The sequence below is a fragment of the Pantherophis guttatus genome, chromosome 2 (assembly GCF_059756535.1).
Source record: "Pantherophis guttatus breed Tessera chromosome 2, ASM5975653v1, whole genome shotgun sequence".
In the NCBI taxonomy this organism is placed as follows: Eukaryota; Metazoa; Chordata; class Lepidosauria; order Squamata; family Colubridae; genus Pantherophis; species Pantherophis guttatus.
The window spans coordinates 20,516,333-20,533,995 of NC_142064.1; the positions used below are offsets into that span (position 1 = coordinate 20,516,333).

The following is a 17,663-nucleotide window of genomic DNA, read 5'->3' on the forward strand; positions in this document are numbered from 1 at the left end:
CCTTTACTGATTGCTCCCATCATTCACACAATTCTTCTAAGCAACACAGACTATAAAAGGCTTCCTGTCCTGCGGTATTTTGTGCTCTTCCTCATTTTAACTTTGTTTTTGAAGTTTTTGATTGCCTTCCCTACCTTGACTTTTAGCTACTTCCCCATTCCTGCTCCAGTTCTGATTTGCTTTCTTGTCCTGATCTTCTGCTTGCTTTTCTTCATCCCACTTTATAATGGGATGAATTATGCTCATTCAGACAAAAATCTATAAAAATAGATAAACCTATTCAGGCCTTTGGAATATTGCACCCAGTTTTGCTATATTGTGGCAATCAAAACTGGCGGGGGGGGGGGATATTCCAAGTGTGGTCTTACCAAGACATTATAAAGTAGTACCAACACTTCACATGGTTGAATCAAAATCATGTGAAGAGTTAGTACCACTTTATAAGGCCTTGGTAAGACCACACTTGGAATATTACACCCAGTTTTGGTTGCCATGTTATAAAAAAAGATGTTGAGACTCTAGAAAGAGTCCGAAGAAGAACAACGAAGATGATTAGGCCACAGGAGGCTAAACCATCTGAAGAACATTTGCAGGAATTGGGTATGTCTAGTTTAATGAAAAGAAGGACTAAGGGTGATATGATAGCAGTGTTCCAATATCTCAGGGGCTGCCACAAAGAAGAGGGAGTCAAGCTATTCTCCAAAGCACCTGAAGGCAGGACAAGAAGCAATGGGTGGAAACTAATCAAAGAGAGAAGCAACCTAGAACTGAGGAGAAATTTCCTGACAGTTAGAACAATTAATCAGTGGAACGACTTGCTTCCAGAAGTTGGGGGTGCTCCATCACTGAAGGTGAAGGTGAAGAAGAGATTGGACAACCATTTGTCTGAAATGGTTTAGGGCAGGGGTGAAATGCTCCTGGTTCGGACTGGATTGCCCGATCTGGTAGCGATGGTGGCGGGTGGTTCGTAGAACCGGTAGCAAAAATCCCTGCGCCCCCCCCCCACCATGCCCAGCTGAGCCGCACGATCATCAGAGGCTTTTTTTTTTAACTTTTAAAAGCATTTTTTCTACAACTTCTTCCACCGAAAAAATGCTTTTAAAAGTTAAAAAAAAGCCTCTGATGATCGTGTGGCTCAGCTGGGATCTCAGAGGCATTTCAAAGCATTTTTTTCTGCAACCTCTTCCGGGGAAGAGGTGGTTAAAAAAATCCTTTGAAAAGGCTCTGACAATCAGGCAACACAGCTGGGATCGTCAGAGCCTTTTCAAAGCATTTTTTAAACCACCTCTTCCCCGGAAGAGGTTGCAGAAAAACATGCTTTAAAAGTCTCTCTGACGATCCCAGCTGAGTTGCCTGATCGGCAGAGGCTTTTCAAAGCATTTTTTTGCATTTGCAGAAAAAATACTTTGAAAAGTTAAAATAATAATAAAAAAAAAAAGTTGGCCATGCCCACCCAGTCACATTACCCCACACACACACCAAGCCACGCCCACAGAACCAGTAGTAACAAATTTTACATTTCACCCCTGGCATAGAGTTTCCTACTTGAGCAGGTGGTTGGACTAGAAAACCTCCAAGATCCCTTCCAACTCTGTTATCCTGCATTCTGAATTTCTATGCTTAGACAACAAAAAGCATCACACTATTACAACAACATGAGCAGATAATTTATAGGGTATCTATGACTTTGATAAACCGATGCCTATGAGTTGTGACCTCCCTTCCTTGGGCAATCTGGCATTCTCACTTCCAAAAATAATAGCCCTCAATTCCATACCTTCAGGATCACAATCATCCTACATTCCTTAGAATTTTGTGTAATCTTTTTAAGACTTTGCTTTTGCTTGCTAATAGCCTGGCAATCTCTGCATTATTTTGCTACCTCAATAAACCAAGCTGATTTTTTTTTGAACCCCTCCATTTAGCTCAACTTCTTCAGACAGGATTTCCATCACCACTGGGAGCCATACTCCCTGAACCAAGAAATGGGTGAAGAATAAACAAATTATTTTAATTAATTAAAATCGCTCGTATAGTACTCATACACACAGTTAGTATGACTATACTATATGTCATCAGTTTTTCTTTTGTCATATTAAAAAATACTATTTAACAGCAAAACTCTGGAGGGCCCTGAAAACTTCACTGGAAGTTTTGCAGGGGGAACAAATTATGCATTGTTCTACTACGTATAGGTTTTGTGGCATAAGAAAGGAAAGTGAGCTATCAAGAAAAATATTTCAATTATCAGAAGCTTAGGATGTACTAATACAGAGGTGTCAAACTTGATTTCATTGGCGGTCACATCAGGGTTGTGTTTGACCTCGGGGGGAGTGGGGGCATGGCCAGGATTATTCGTGTTGGGGGCGCCTGTGGAGGCCCAAGTGCTTTGCCAGCAAAAACCGAGCTCGGGAGAGCCGCACGTGGCCCTCCAGAACTCCATTTTCAGTGGCAGAGGCACCATGGGCCAGTCCTTTACTGTTCCCAGGGTGGCCCCACAGGCCAGGTCTAAGCACCCCACGGGCCACATCCAGGCTTAGAGTTTGACATCCCTGTACTAATATCTCAGTATCCTTATCTTGCCCCCATTTCTGATAAGTGAAATAATTTATCATTTTCCTGAGAACTGGGATAAAAATGTATGTATATTAACAAGCCACAGAATTCTCTCTTTCATTTTAGAACACTGAGATCCTAAGTCCCTAGCTTTCAACATTTCATTTGGCAATGGAACTTTAGATGTCCTGCACAAATGCAAGGCAAAACATTCATTTCCACAGGCAGTTAGAAAGGAACAGCTGGTGCTGGCAGATGTTGCTCATGATTAAATTCAAAAGGAATCTGACACATAAAAAGCTGGAGCATCATAGCTGGGGGACAATGATTTCTCTTCCTCCCCTCCCCCACTTAATATGTGTCATTTTTTTGCAGCCCACTTGGCTGGAAGCCAACTTTTATATAACTCAGTTATGGGCTTCTGATTCAATTAAACATTGTAAAATCTATATTTAAAGAAGAATTTAATTAGTGAAGCTTAGCAAAGATTTGAAATGAGTCCTTTGAACACCTAGAATGTTTCGACAGGCTCACAACCCTGTCATTTCAGGCTCTTGTTTAGTTTAGAAGCTATAGGTGTGTTGCGAGGTCAGAGCTGTCGCTTTTCTATGTTTGCTGCTGCTGACGTATGCTGGTTAGCCTGTAACTCTGTGTCCTGATTGGAGGACAACTGGTGTTAAATTACAGTGCTTTTGTCTGCAGAGCTATCCAGGCTCTCTGGATAACTTATTTGTCTGTAACGTATTTACAATGACGCGGGAAAACACCCGAGATTTTAATTTTTTGCATATATATATGTATATGTATATGTATATGTATATGTATATGTATATGTATATGTATATGTATATGTATATGTATATGTATATGTATATGTATATGTATATGTATATGTATATGTAGGTCTTTGGTTATTCGGGTTTTCTCCCGCGTAAAATTGGAAGTGTCTTGGCGATGTTTCAACGAAGTCTCATTCATCATCTTCAGGCTGGTGTTTTCGGCTTCGTGCTTCTAGGAGCAATGTGTTTCTTCCTTTTAACTGCCAGTGGGGGTGTGAACTGATTGTGTGGGAGCTTGGCTGTGTTCTGATTGGGTGGAGGTGTGTTCTGATTGGTTGGGGGTTTGGCTGTGCTCTGATTGGATGGGGGGTTGGCTGTGCTCTGATTGGATGGGGGTGTGTTCTGTTTAAGTAGGGGCTTGGTTGTGATCGGGTTAGTCTGAGTTGCAGGGGGATGTGAGCTGGTGAGCTGCGTTGCTGTTGTTTGGCTTCGCGTTCATGGTCGTGCCACATCTTCATGGTGGGTGTCAGTTTGCTTCATGTATGGATTGGAGGGATTTAAAGTGGCTAATGATGCAGCTGTGGTCTGGCTTCTGGTTTGTGGTCATGCCTCATCGGTGTGGGTTTGCTTTTTGCGTGGATGTGTGGTGGTGACATCCTGTGTGGTTTTCGTGAGTGTGGGTCTGGTGTCATTCTTTGTGTTAGGGACTCGTTTGTCAATGAGGGTGGGTTTCCAAATGGCTGGTAGGCGGGAGGTATCATCTCGTTTATTCATGCTGTGTGGGTGTTTTTCTATCTCGATGGCTTCTCTGATTATTCTGTTGTTAAAGTGTTCAATTTTGGCGATAGTTCTGGTCTTTTTAAAGTCAATATCATGTCCTGTGGCTTTAAGGTGTTGATCAGGAAAGAAGTTGGTTCCTCTTTTCTGACTGAGTTCTTGTGTTCTTCAATGCGTGCACTTATTCTTCTGTTGGTTTGTCTGACGTATGTGGTGGGGCAGGTGGTGCATGGGATTTCATATACTCCTCGATTTTCTAACTCAATTTTGTCTTTGGGGTTTCTTAGGATGGTGGATATTTTTCGCTTTGTGCAGAATGCTGTCTTGATGTTGTGTTTGTGGAGGATCTTGCTGATTCTGTCTGTGGTGCCTTTTATGTATGGGAGGAGGGCTTTGCCGTTTTCTTGTTCTCTGTCTTGGATTTTAGTGGGGGTTTCTTTTTGGATTAGGTTGGTAATCTTATTTCTTTGGAATCCGTTGGATGTTAGTACGTTAGTGAGAGTGTGTAGTTCGGTTTTTAGGTGTTGTTCGTCAGCTAAGCATTTTGTTCTGGAGATGAGTGTCTTCTACGGGGGCTGGGGTGGGTGTGGCCATGGTGGGCATGGCCAGCTCAATGTCACTTGGATCAGGGGTGCCTGTGGTGGCCTGAGCATTCTGCCAGCAAAAACGGGCTCCCGAGCTCCATTTATGGCTGCAACGGCCTCTTGCAACCTTCTGCCAGCAAAAACGGAGTTCAGAAGGGCCATGTGTGGCCCTCCTGAGCTCCGTTTTCTCTGGCAGAGGCACCATGGGCCGGTCCCTCACTGTTTCCAGCATGGACCCATGGGCAGTGGTGAAATTCAAATTTTTTCCCTACCAGTTCTGTGGGCGTGGTTTGGTGGTGGGGGTTTCCTGTGACTGAGTGGGCATGGCCAACTCTATGTCACTCATGGCCACACCCACTCAGTCACAGGATTCCCCACCAAGCCACGCCCACAGAACCTGGGAGGAAAAAATGTGTATATGAGCACCAGAAGGGCTCATAGTGATTGCTGTGGTAGAGAGAAGCCGAACTTTTCTCCCTCCGTTCACAGCGGAGCTGCTGCTCCCTTTATGGTCCCACCCTGACCCCCTCTCTCCCAGGGACTACCTTGACAGGACAGGCTGCAGCAGCTCCGCTGTAAATGGAGGGAGAAAAGTTCAGATTCTTCCTGCTTCAGCATTTAATGTTGAATGGGTCGAGCGGCCGGAAGGGGTGAGTGGTGAGCAGGTGAGCGTGGGCAGGGCCAACCAGAAGTGGCTTTTACCGGTTTGGCGAACCGATTCAAATAGTCCCTACCGGTTTGCCTGAGCCGGTCCAAACTCATCAAATTTCACCTCTGCCCCTCGGCCAGATCTAAACACCTTGTGGGCTGGATCCAGGCCACAGGCCTTGAGTTTGACACCCTGCTCTAACTGGTAAGTTAGTTTATTTATTTATTTATTTATTTATTTTATTATATTTCTATACCGCCCTTCTTCTGCGGGACTCAGGGCGGTGTACAGCCAGAATAAAACATAGCATATAAAATTTAAAAACATTTTATAATAATTATAATAATAATAATAATAATAGTAATAATAATAATAATAATAATAATAATAATAATAATAATAATAATAATAATAATAATAATAATAATAATAATAATAATAATAATTTTATTTCTATACCGCCCTTCTCCCGAAGGACTCAGGGTGGTGTACAGCCTATTTAAAAACACAGACAAAACAATGATATAAAATTTAAAATAATTAAATAAGTGGCTCAAATTTAAAACCCCAATAAATTTAAATACCCCAATTTAAAACTATTGTGTTGATAGTCCGGCCTGGCGGAACAACAGGGTCCTCAATGCACAGCGAAACACCCAGAGGTCGGAGATCTTACGAATTTCTGGGGGCAGTTCATTCCACAGGGCTGGGGCTCCCACAGAGAAGGCCCTCCCCCTGGGTGTCGCCAGCCGACATAACTTGGCTGATGGCACCCTGAGGAGGCCCTCTCTGTGGGAACGAACTGGTCGGTGGGAGGCTATTGGTGGCAGAAAACGGTCTCGGAGGTACCCGGGTCCTATGCCATGGAGCGCTTTAAAGGTGGTAACCAACACCTTGAATCGCACCCGGAAGACCACCGGGAGCCAGTGCAGCTCGCGCAGGAGGGGTGTCACATGGGCATAACGGGTTGCGCCCATAACCACCCGCACGGCCGCATTCTGGACCAGCTGGAGCCTCCGAGTGCTCTTCAAGGGGAGCCCCATGTAGAGAGCATTACAATAGTCCAACCGGGAGGTGACAAGGGCATGAGTGACCGTGCGCAAGGCGTCCCGGTCTAGAAAGGGCTGCAACTGGCGAATCAGGCGAACCTGATAAAAGGCCCCCCTGGCCACGGCCGTCATGTGCTCTTCTAAAGACAGCCGTGCATCCAGGAGGACACCCAGATTGCGAGCCCTCTCTGTGGGGGGCAAAGATTCACCCCCAATAGTCAGCGATGGCACCTGCTGACTATATCGGGGCACCGGAAGCCACAGCCACTTGGTCTTGGAGGGGTTGAGTCTGAGCCTGTTCCTCCCCATCCAGACCCGCACGGCCTCCAGGCAGCGGGACATCACATCAAGGGCATCGTTGGGGTGGTCTGGGGTGGAGATGTACAGCTGAGTATCGTCAGCGTACAGATGACACTTCACCCCAAAACCACGGATGATCTCACCCAGCGGCTTCACATAAATGTTGAACAGGAGGGGCGAGAGGACCGACCCTTGCGGCACTCCCCATGCGAGACGCCTCGAGGTCGACCTCTGCCCCCCTGCCAACACGAACTGCGAGCGGTCGGAGAGGAAGGAGGAGAACCACCGCAAAACGGTGCCCCCTATTCCTAACCCCCTCAACCGCTGCAGCATGATACCATGGTCGATGGTATCAAAAGCTGCTGAGAGGTCTAACAGGACCAGGACAGAGGAACAACCCCTGTCCCGAGCCCTCCAGAGATCATCCACCAACGCGACCAATGCCGTTTCTGTGCTGTACCCCCGCCTGAAGCCCGACTGGTACGGGTCTAGATAGATAGCTTCATCCAGGTGCCGGGGAAGTTGTCGTGCCACCACGCTCTCAACAACCTTCGCCACAAAACGAAGGTTGGAGACTGGACGATAGTTGGCTAATTCAGCCGGGTCCAGGGAAGGCTTCTTGAGGAGGGGCCTCACTACTGCCTCTTTCAAGGCAGCAGGAAAGGCACCCTCACCCAGAGAAGCACCTATAATCCCCTGGAGCCAGCCTCGTGTAACCTCCCGGGAGGCCAGTACCAACCAGGAGGGACACGGGTCCAATAAACACGTGGCGGCACTAATCTTACCCAGGACCCTGTCCACATCCTCGGGAGTCACAGGATCAAACTCCTCCCAGATAACATTCTCAAGACCTGCCCCGGTCTCCTCCCGTGGACTCATCCAATCGGAGTCCAAGCCATCCCGAATCCGAGCGACTTTATCGTGCAGGAATTGCACAAAATCCTCAGCACGACCCTGCAAGGGATCTTCCCGCACTCCCCCCCGAAGAAGGGAGTGGGTCACCCTAAACAGGGCAGCTGGGCGGTTCTCTGCAGATGCGATAAGAGCAGAAAAATGGTTAGATTTTGCCGCTTTTATCGCCACTAGGTAGGTCTTGATATAAGACCTCACCTGTGTCCGGTCGGAATCGGATTGACTAGTCCTCCAAATGCTCTCTAGGCGTCTTTTCCGATGCTTCATCTCTCTCAGCTCCTCAGAGAACCAAGGAGCTAATTGAGATCGGCATCGGGTCAGAGGCCGCAAAGGCACGACGCGGTCCAAAGCTCCAGCGGCCGCCCTTTCCCTGGCGGCCACCAGCTCTTCAGTCGAGTCGTGTGTTAGAGTCTCAGGAAACGGCCCAAGCTCCGTCAGGAACCTTTCGGGATCCATCAGGCGCCTGGGACGGAACCATCTGGTCGGTTCCGTCTCCCTGCGGTGGGGGGAGGTGGTAGGAAAGTCTAGTTGAAGGAGTGAATGATCTGTCCATGACAAGGGTTTAATATCTAGGTCCCCTCTACCAAGATCATTCAACCACTGACCAGAGATAAAAATCAGGTCCAGAGTGTGTCCCCCTATGTGAGTGGGGCCTTGAACTAACTGGGTCAGGTCCAAGGCCGTCATGGAAGCCATGAACTCCCAAGCCACCTCTGACGCCTCACCTGCGGATGGGAGGTTGAAATCCCCAATGCCAATAAGTCTGGGGGTATCGACCGCCACCCCGGCAATGACGTCGAGTAGCTCGGGCAGGGTCGCTGCCACGTGGCAGGGAGCCAGGTACGTAGTCAGCAAACCCATCTGCACCGCACGGCCCCACTTCACACAAAGGGACTCACATCCGGCTATCTATTTTAAAAAACAATTAAATAATTTTGGCCCGAATTTAAAACAACCCAATTAAAACCGAATTCAATTAAAAAACTGAGAGGATGGGATCAAGCCAGCCCAGCTAAATGGAACAAGTGTATCTTCAGGGCCCGACGAAAAGTCTGGAGGTCTGATATCGTGCGTATCTCAGGGAGCAGGTCATTCCAGAGGGCAGGTGCTGCCACAGAGAAGGCTCTCCCCCTGGGGGTCGCCAGCTGGCACTGCCTGGCCGACGGCACCCTGAGGAGGCCCTCTCTGTGCGAGCGAATCGGTCAGTGGGAGGCTATTGACGGCAGAAGGCGGTCTCGCAAATACCCCGGCCCTAAGCCATGGAGCGCTTTAAAGGTGGTCACCAACATCTTGAAGCGCACCTGGAAGACCACAGGAAGCCAGTGCAGCTCGCGCAGGAGAGGTGTTATATGTGAGCACCCTGTCGCTCCCATAATCCCCTGCGCGGCCGCATTCTGGACCAACTGCAGCCTACGGGTGCACCCCAAGGGGAGCCCCATGTAGAGCGTTATGACTGGAGCCGCATACAAACAAGCTAAACGAGTCAATAAGTAACTGCAATCAGAAGCACCAATCTTGAGGCAGAAGGGAAAAACAACCAGGTATCCCTCTTTCTCTCAAGGCCAGTACATCATCTGTTTTTTGCTTCCAGTTGCAACAGGAAACCAATCAGTTGCAAAAAAAAAATGCAAGTAAAGGTGAGGGGGAGATGTTCTTAGCTTCTTCATTTTAAGTAGATTATCAAGAAACACATTTTGAAAACATATATAGTACATGTGTACCATTCACCCCGCAATTCCGTTGCTTATCTGTCCAGGAGTCCTGCTGTTTTGGCAGAGTCTTCTGGACGTCATTTGTCTTGTAGATTAGATGTGGATGTGCCCCTTCTCTTGATTCATATTTCTTCACTGGTTCAATGAAGTAGTCTCCATCAGGCAAGTGGAAGTAACCAGTCTAAGAAGAAATTTTTGGATTTAATACATAATCATATGTCATATTTATGACATCCAAATAATATTTGGATGTAATAAAACAATCTGAAGTTGGACATATACACCCATACATATTCACACACACACAAGCTCAAAACTGGGACCCATTTGGTAGATGACGTTAGCTGTTTTGGAGGTTAGAGCAGAAGCTTGGATTCTGGAGCAAATGTATTTGAGCAGCAACTACATTGCTTGGAAGAATTATGCCAATCTGTTTCCAAACTGAAAGGCAGGTCTTACAAGCTTCGATCTGATTGTGAAGTCCAACACGACCAAGGATACTATTGCTTCACTGCCCTTGCCCTGCAAATTTATAAAAAAATAGTTGCTAAAGTTGGCTCATGTTTTCAAGAATGTCACATTGTCCCTAACACCCAGAAAACCCCAATGGATTAGATTAGCTCTACTCAATGGGACTGGTGGAACCCACCCTTTTGCTATGATATTCTCACATTATAATTGCATTTCATTAACAAAATCCTGGACTAATTATTGTTAGAAGAAATGTCCATCGGGTTCAGTTCCAAGTGGGGAGAAAGACACTGGAAATATGGAGGCTGCTTTGAAAGATGGTTTTGTTGTGGAATAATTAGACCAACACAACTTTTCTAGGTTAGTCAGAGACAGTATATTGCACAATAGGTTCAAAGCCCGTTTGTACATGAAGCTTTGAACAAACTTATGATCCTGAGACCCCAGCTTTATACATTTTCAAACAAAGGATTCTGTGAATTCAGCAGTTTTATCATTGCAGACATTCGTTACATCAAATGACATTTTTCTAATTACTAAGTTTCATATTATTCTTGCCAAACAATAATAATACTTCTTGTAAATCACCGAAGCATAGATTCAAATTATCTCTTGTTGATATTTCATGTGGTCATCCTTGGTCTCTTTAACCTTCAAACTGTATATCACCAAATATCTCTATCTCTGACAACTGAGGGGCCCCTCTGATAGAATGTTTCTACTTCAAAGGAATTTATCTGCCTTTGTACTGGATATAGTTGCTTCTCTCAAACAAGCACATTTTCTTTCTTACAATACTATGAATAAAGAGGGCCCTTCAGTGATCATCCAGCTGGACCCGCATTACCTACATTAGTTTAATGGTGAAGCAGAACCACCAAGCACATATGATTCTGGGCAGCTGAACAAATGAAGTGGAGAGTGAGAGATATTTATACCCTCGCTTGGGCCTTGCCTTGAGCTTCCTGTTCCTGTGACAAGGGCATGTATTATATTGATTGCTGTAGGGGTCATGTGTAAATCCTAGGAGTTTGTCTGAGATAAGTTTGGTTGAACTGTGCTGGGTGATGTAATCTAGGGCCTTGGTTGTGCCATGTGGTGAGCTCTGCTGATAGATAATCCTATTCTATCCTGGAGGGTCATGTTTTAATCCCATCACTCTGGAGCTGAGGTCTTTTCTTTTGTATAGGCTGGGCCAGTCTTTCTTTCTTTCTTTTTTTAATTTTTATTTTCCATCTTTCCAATTTACATAACAATAAGCATTTTTAACAGTACTGTGTCATGTGTCTCTTACAGTTATCTACATTTATTTCTATACATTTTTGTTTCTCTGTTCTAACCACTTATAGTACTTATCCCAAACCTCATAAAATTCTTTATAATTTATAATTATAATAATAATTTGGCCCAGTCTTTCTTAATGGGTACCAAATACCTGCTGGGGACAGGAGCTGCTGGGAGCTGCTTTGTCTTTAAAAACATGTTTCTCCTTTTCTCATCCAGGAAAATATAATATTCTGCCTTTTTAATATTTCCCAATATATTTCATTCTTTTAAGAGGGGTGGGTGCTAACTTTCTTCAGTATTATATTGTTAACTCTTTAGCCCAATTAAAATCTGTTTCCCTATTTGTTTACAGTGTAGAGCTGTTCAGTAACATTTTCAGCATTTTCTCTGAAACTGCCCACATGTTGAGAAAACTTGAATGAATTTCATCTTTTAATGAAATTCACCTTTTTGATATTGGAAGCAATTCTAACAGAAAACAAAGAACCACTAGCAGATGGGAAAACAGTCCATTCTTGCTGAATTTTTTTTTTCCTTAAAAGGATTCTAACCGGGAGAACAGTTTCAGAAGAGCCAATTATTCTGAAGAAACTTCTCTTCAGTGGATGTGTGGCAACAGAGATTAGAAAGTCTCATTTCAAGGATCCTTTAACTTGGCTTTCTACGCTAAGAGAGTCATAATTCTGATTTACCAGCACTGATAAAACTCCAGCTGTCTTCTGTTTATTTGAAAAAAAAAATGCTTCATTTGCACCGCGGTTAGTTTGATCTTTTAAACAGCTTGCAGCAGGCATTTAACTCATAACTTTCTCGTTAGTTTTACAATTTTGAGGCATAAAAACTTTGTGCATTTACCCACAACTGGAGTCCTTCACCTATTCCCAGGCTTGGATGAGTAATTACTTCCTCTCCTTTCAGTCTTCTATTTCAGGTCCATGCACAGGTAGTCCTCAATTTACGACTATAATTGAGCCCAACATTTCTGTTGTTAAGTGAGAAATTTGTTATGTGAGCTTTGCCCCATTTTATGACCCTTCTTGCTACATTTGTTAAGTGAATCGCTTCAGCTGTTAAATGAGTAACACAGATGTTAAGTGAAACTGGTTTCCCCATTGACTTTGCCCATCAGAAGGTCTCAAAAGGTGATCACGTGAACCCTGCAACCGTCATAAATTTGAGACAGTTGTCAAGCATCTGAATGTAAATCACATCACCATGGAGATGTTGCAATGGTCATAAGTGTGAAAAATGGTCATAAGTCACTTTTTTCAGTGCCGTTACAACTTTGAACGGTCACTAACGAACTGTTGTAAGTCGAGGATTACCTGTATTCATATATAAAAACATCAAGGATTAATTTTTCAATTAGTCTGCTTACTGAGGCCATACTGATATTTCTTTTGACCCATTTTAAAGATTATTAACAAGTAAAAGGGTAAGTAAACTCTTTTAAATTAAGAACCCAGCACATCAAAACAATAAAAATGTACCACACAGCTATTTTTTTTTTGCTTGTTGTACAACTTTGTACAATTTGTACAGACTCCCAGTTGCTAAAGGTGTCTGTTTATTGCTGCATACAATTCTCATAATGTACTCATTAGTTATGGTGCAGTCCTCTGGAATAGCCCGAAATGTCATAATTAAGAAGACATCTGCTCAGTGTAAACGATCTTCCTATTCAAGCACTACCTGGCTATTTCCAGCCAGATCGTACTGCAAATATTTCCTTTTACTATGTAATAACCTTCACAATCTATTTTGGAAGTTGATTAGTTTTCTATACAATTTGTTTTCTCTCTAACAAACATTGACCTGGATTATGGGAACATCATAAATTTAACAAAGTCATAGAATCCAAGCCAGAAAAGAAAATGAAAAAAAAAAAAAAGCATTTGCTCTGTTTTCAGAATGAGAAATACTGGCAAATAATGTCATCTAAAATAGAGCTTTAATAGCAATAACTATTAAATCCTACTACAGATGGCTGTTTCCAGAAGGAGTAGGCTTAACATGGCAATTCCAAAGATATAGGCTTAATACAATTGACAAGGCAAGAGCCTTCTATGAGGAAGTTCTTAAAGAGATAGATGTAGATATGGAAGTTGAAACTCAAGCAACATCAGCCCCAATAAAACCCGCTGAAGAGGAATTGATAACTCTAGAAGTAACAGAAGGAGCGGTGGGCGGAGTTATGGAATACAAGGAGCAACGTGAAGCCAGATTGACTAGAGCAACGAAACCTAATTATAAAGTATGAATATGGAAGAAAGGAAATTAATTTCAATAAATATAAATGGACTTAATTCAGCCAATAAAAGAAGAACAGTTTTCCACAAATCAGAAAAATTAAAATTTGATATAATTTGCTTACAGGAAGTGCATATAAAAAAACAATACAAACAATTATTGATTCAACTAAAACTTGGCAAAACTTTTGTATCATTGGCACAAAGTAAAAAAAGAGGAGTTATTCTATATATTAGAAATACATTAATGGCTGAGCAGAAATATGCTGATTCAGAAGGCAGAATTTTGATAGTAGAATTAATTGACAACAATACAAAATTGCTCTTAGTAGCAATATACGGCCCTAACAATAATCAGAGTGACTTTTACAGGAAATTACATAAAATAATTGAAATGGAGTATGAAAATGTTTGTATGATGGGGGACTTTAACAGAATTGTGCATGAAAAACTGGACTATAAAATAAGTAGAACAACAAGAGAGTAGAAAGATATTGCCGAGACCTTTTTTTAAAATGATAGAGGAAATAAACCTGAAAGACATTTGGAGGGAGAGAAATGGGAAAAATAGACAATACACTTTCTACTCCGATAGACACTTGTCTTGGTCCAGATTAGATATGATATGGACAACAATGGAATTGACTTTAAATATTGAACAAATGAATATAGATACTAACACATGGGAGGATCATAACCCGGTAATTGCTATTTGAAAAGGGCGAAAAGGCAGATCTAGATGGACATTCAATAATACAATATTAAAAGAGAAAGACTTTGCACAGAAAATGAAACGAGAATTGGACTTTTTCTTTAAGGAAAATAAGAAAGAAACATTGATACAAAATCGTTGGGATACAATGAAAGCCTTTGCCAGAGGATTAATTATTGATTATACACGGAAAAGAAATGTGAAGAAAAGACAAACCCTTAAAATACTGAGAGATGATCATAAAAGACTTGAAAAAGAACTCCAGAAAAATCCATAAAAAAAGATGTAAAAATTAAAATGGATACTATTAAGCACAAAATGGATCTACTGGAAAAGGAAGAATTAGCTCAAAAAATAAGAACTGCTAAACAGAATTACTTTGAAAATGCAAATAAACCAGGCAGATGGTTAGCATATAAATTGAAAAAAGAAAGAGACTCAAGAAAAATAATGCAACTAATTGTTCATCAAGGGCAAAGTAGATTTGGAAATAAAGAGATGGGGAAAATAATACAGGAATACTATACACAATTGTACAAGAAAGATGTGATAGAAGAGGATAAAGTGGCAAGGTATCTACAAAAAGCTAAACTACCACAAATCCCCAAAGAGGTCGAGGAACTATTGGATGGAAATATAACGACGATGGAATTAACTGAGGCAATTAAGAAACAGAGGAATGGAAAGGCACCAGGTCCAGATGGACTGCCAGCTGAATATGTTACAAGAATCGTTATCGATCCCAATGCTGGAGGTTATGAATGAAGTAATGATAAAAAAAGAAGTACCCAAAACATGGACTGAGGCATATATCACTTTGATTCATAAAGAAGAAACAGACTCACAACAAATCAAAAACTATAGGCCTATATCCCTGTTAAACGCAGACTATAAAATCTTTGCAACGATATTAGCAGAAAGACTTAAGAGATATTTGAATAACTTTATACATTCTGACCAAAATGGATTCCTGCCAAAAAGACAAATTCGAGACAATATAAGAATAATTTTAGATACTTTAGAATACTATGAAGCGCATCCTGAAAAGCAGATGGCTTTGATATTTTTAGATGCACAAAAAGCCTTTGATAATGTCAATTGGCGGTTTATGATGTTACAAATGGAGGAGATGGGCTTTGGGAAAAAAATTCTTCAGGCAATTGAAGCTATATATACAAAACAAAAGGCCAAGGTAATGATAAATGGAGAACTGTCCGAATTTATTGAAATAGAAAAAGGCACTAGACAAGGATGTCCACTGTCCCCACTATTGTTTATATTGACATTGGAAGTCTTAAATAGAAATATTAGAGAAGAAAAGGAGATAAAAGGTATGAAAATTCAAAAAGAAGAATATAAACTGCAAGCCTTTGCAGATGACCTGGTTTTTATTATGGAAGAACCATTAACATCAATAAATAAACTGTTAGAAAGCATTGGAGAGTTTGGAGAAGTAGCTGGTTTAAAAATTAATAAAGAAAAGACAAAGATAATGACTAAAAATATGCTGAAAAAGCAAAAAGAAGAATTGAGGGAGACTTCAAGTATGCAGGTTACGAATAAGGTAAAATATCTGGGAATACAATTGACAGCAAGGTGTAGTTCTCTCGAGGAAAATAATTACAATAAGGTTAAGCGACAGGTAGGACAAGATTTGGAAAAATGGGGAAATTTGTAACTATCCTTAATCGGGAAAATTGCAACTATTAAGATGAATATTTTGCCTAGAATTCTATATTTATTCCAAACGATTCCAATAAAGTTGGACAAGGATTTTTTTATAGATTTGAATAAAATGATATTGAAATATATCTGGCAGGGGAAAAAGGCAAGAATAAAAATGAAGTTGTTACAAGATGCTAAAATGAGGGGTGGTTTTGGTTTACTTAACTTTGAACTTTATTATCAAGCAGCTAGATTAATGTGGACTAAAAAATGGATATTGTTATGTATATAGTTTTGGCGGGAAAGTTTGAACTTAATAGGCCTCAGCTGATTGGCTGACTGCCACAGCTGCAGGGTATATAAGGAGAGCTGTTTCCCCAGGTTAGTTGCTGGATTCTCACTCTACATTAAAGAGCTGTTGTCACTCACTGCCTGGCTTGCTGTGTCCCCATTCACCCAACTTAACAGATATCATTAAAAAATACTAGATTGTTAAATTTGGAGGGACATGATTTGTTGTTGGGATGGCATGCTTTTCTGTGGTATAAAGGAACTAAAATACAGGGGTATTTTAGAAGACATAAAATACATGAAGCCTTATGGTTGAACTGGGAGAAGACAAAAAAAAAAAAATCACTATTTGAAGATACCAGTCTGGGTATCTACAATTGAAGCATTTTCGTATCCAGTGGCTTATTTCGTATTATAAGAAATAAGGAATTATTGGATGAAAAGGGTGAACTTAAATCAAAGCAAGATATAGAAGATCAAGGGTATAAGATGGATTGGTTTTCATACACGCAAATACTCTCTAGATATCGAGAAGATCTTAAACAAGAAGGCTTTTATAATGTATTGACTAATTTAGACAAGATTTTGATGGGTTCTGATGATCATGTAATTAAAAAGCTACATGGTTATTTACTAGAGGTTAAATTGGAAGAAGAACAAGTTAAAGAATCAATGATAGCATGAGGGAAGAATTTTGGCTATGGTATTGATTTAGAGAAATGGCAAAAATTGTGGTCACATAATTATAAAATGACAATGTCTACAGCATATAAGGAGAATTTGTATAAGGTGTTTTACAGGTGGCACCTATCCCCGTCGAGAATAGCCAGAATGTTCCAGAATAAATCGGAGAAATGTTGGAAATGTCATTAGATCCCAGGATCCTATTACCACATGTGGTAGACACACGCAGAAGCAAGCAGATATTGGACTAAGATACATACGTGGTTGGAAAAAATGATAAAGAGACATATTGACTTTAAACCAGAGATATTTTTATTAGGGATTATACCGGAGACATATAATAAAGAACTGCAATATTTAATTGTGAATCTCTTGACAGCAGCTAGAATTGTATTTGCTAAAAACTGGAAAGAAGAAAAGCTACCTACTGATGGAGAAATTATTAAGAAAATGATGGAATGTGCCGAAATGAGTAAATTGACATTTGAAATAAGAGAGCAGGAAGATAGACAATACTATTTGATATGGGATTTATTTTACCAATGGATAAATAAGAATTGGAAATAATTATCATATAAATGGATGTTGAAATTTTTGGAAATAAGCTAGCATGTTTAGTGATAAATTGAAGAGAGGAGGAGCACAAAAATGCCACCGACTGATACACTGTCTATAATTGTATGGAATGATAATGTTTTTATGTTTTGTTTTGTTTGTGTTTTTGGAAAATAAAAAAAATTAAAAAAAACAATGTAAATTCAAATCCTGATTGTGGTCGGAAGTCGAGGACTGCCTATAAATAAAAACAACAAACATGCATTATACTAAAACCTTAGTAAAACATACTAAAAGGGTGAACATTAGCATCTTGAACAGAATCCGTTGATGATATAAGGTTGCAAGATTTGGGATTGGCTAGTCTAGAGAAAAGAAGGACTAGGGGGCAAATGATATTCCAGCATTTCAGTATTTGAGAAGCTGCCACA

The 17,663-nt window shown here is 41.4% G+C and overlaps 1 protein-coding gene across 4 annotated transcripts in view; it reads right to left on the bottom strand.

The window, feature by feature from the left end:
* ADAMTS12 (ADAM metallopeptidase with thrombospondin type 1 motif 12) overlaps positions 1 to 17,663 on the bottom strand; it is a 177,935-nt gene that overhangs the window by 106,680 nt on the left and 53,592 nt on the right. For all 4 annotated transcript variants that reach the window (XM_087885638.1, XM_034442423.3, XM_087885636.1 and 1 more), the window contains exon 3: positions 9,328 to 9,499. In XM_087885638.1, the coding sequence (XP_087741764.1) occupies positions 9,328 to 9,499 (172 nt within the window). The remainder of the gene's footprint in view (positions 1 to 9,327; positions 9,500 to 17,663) is intronic.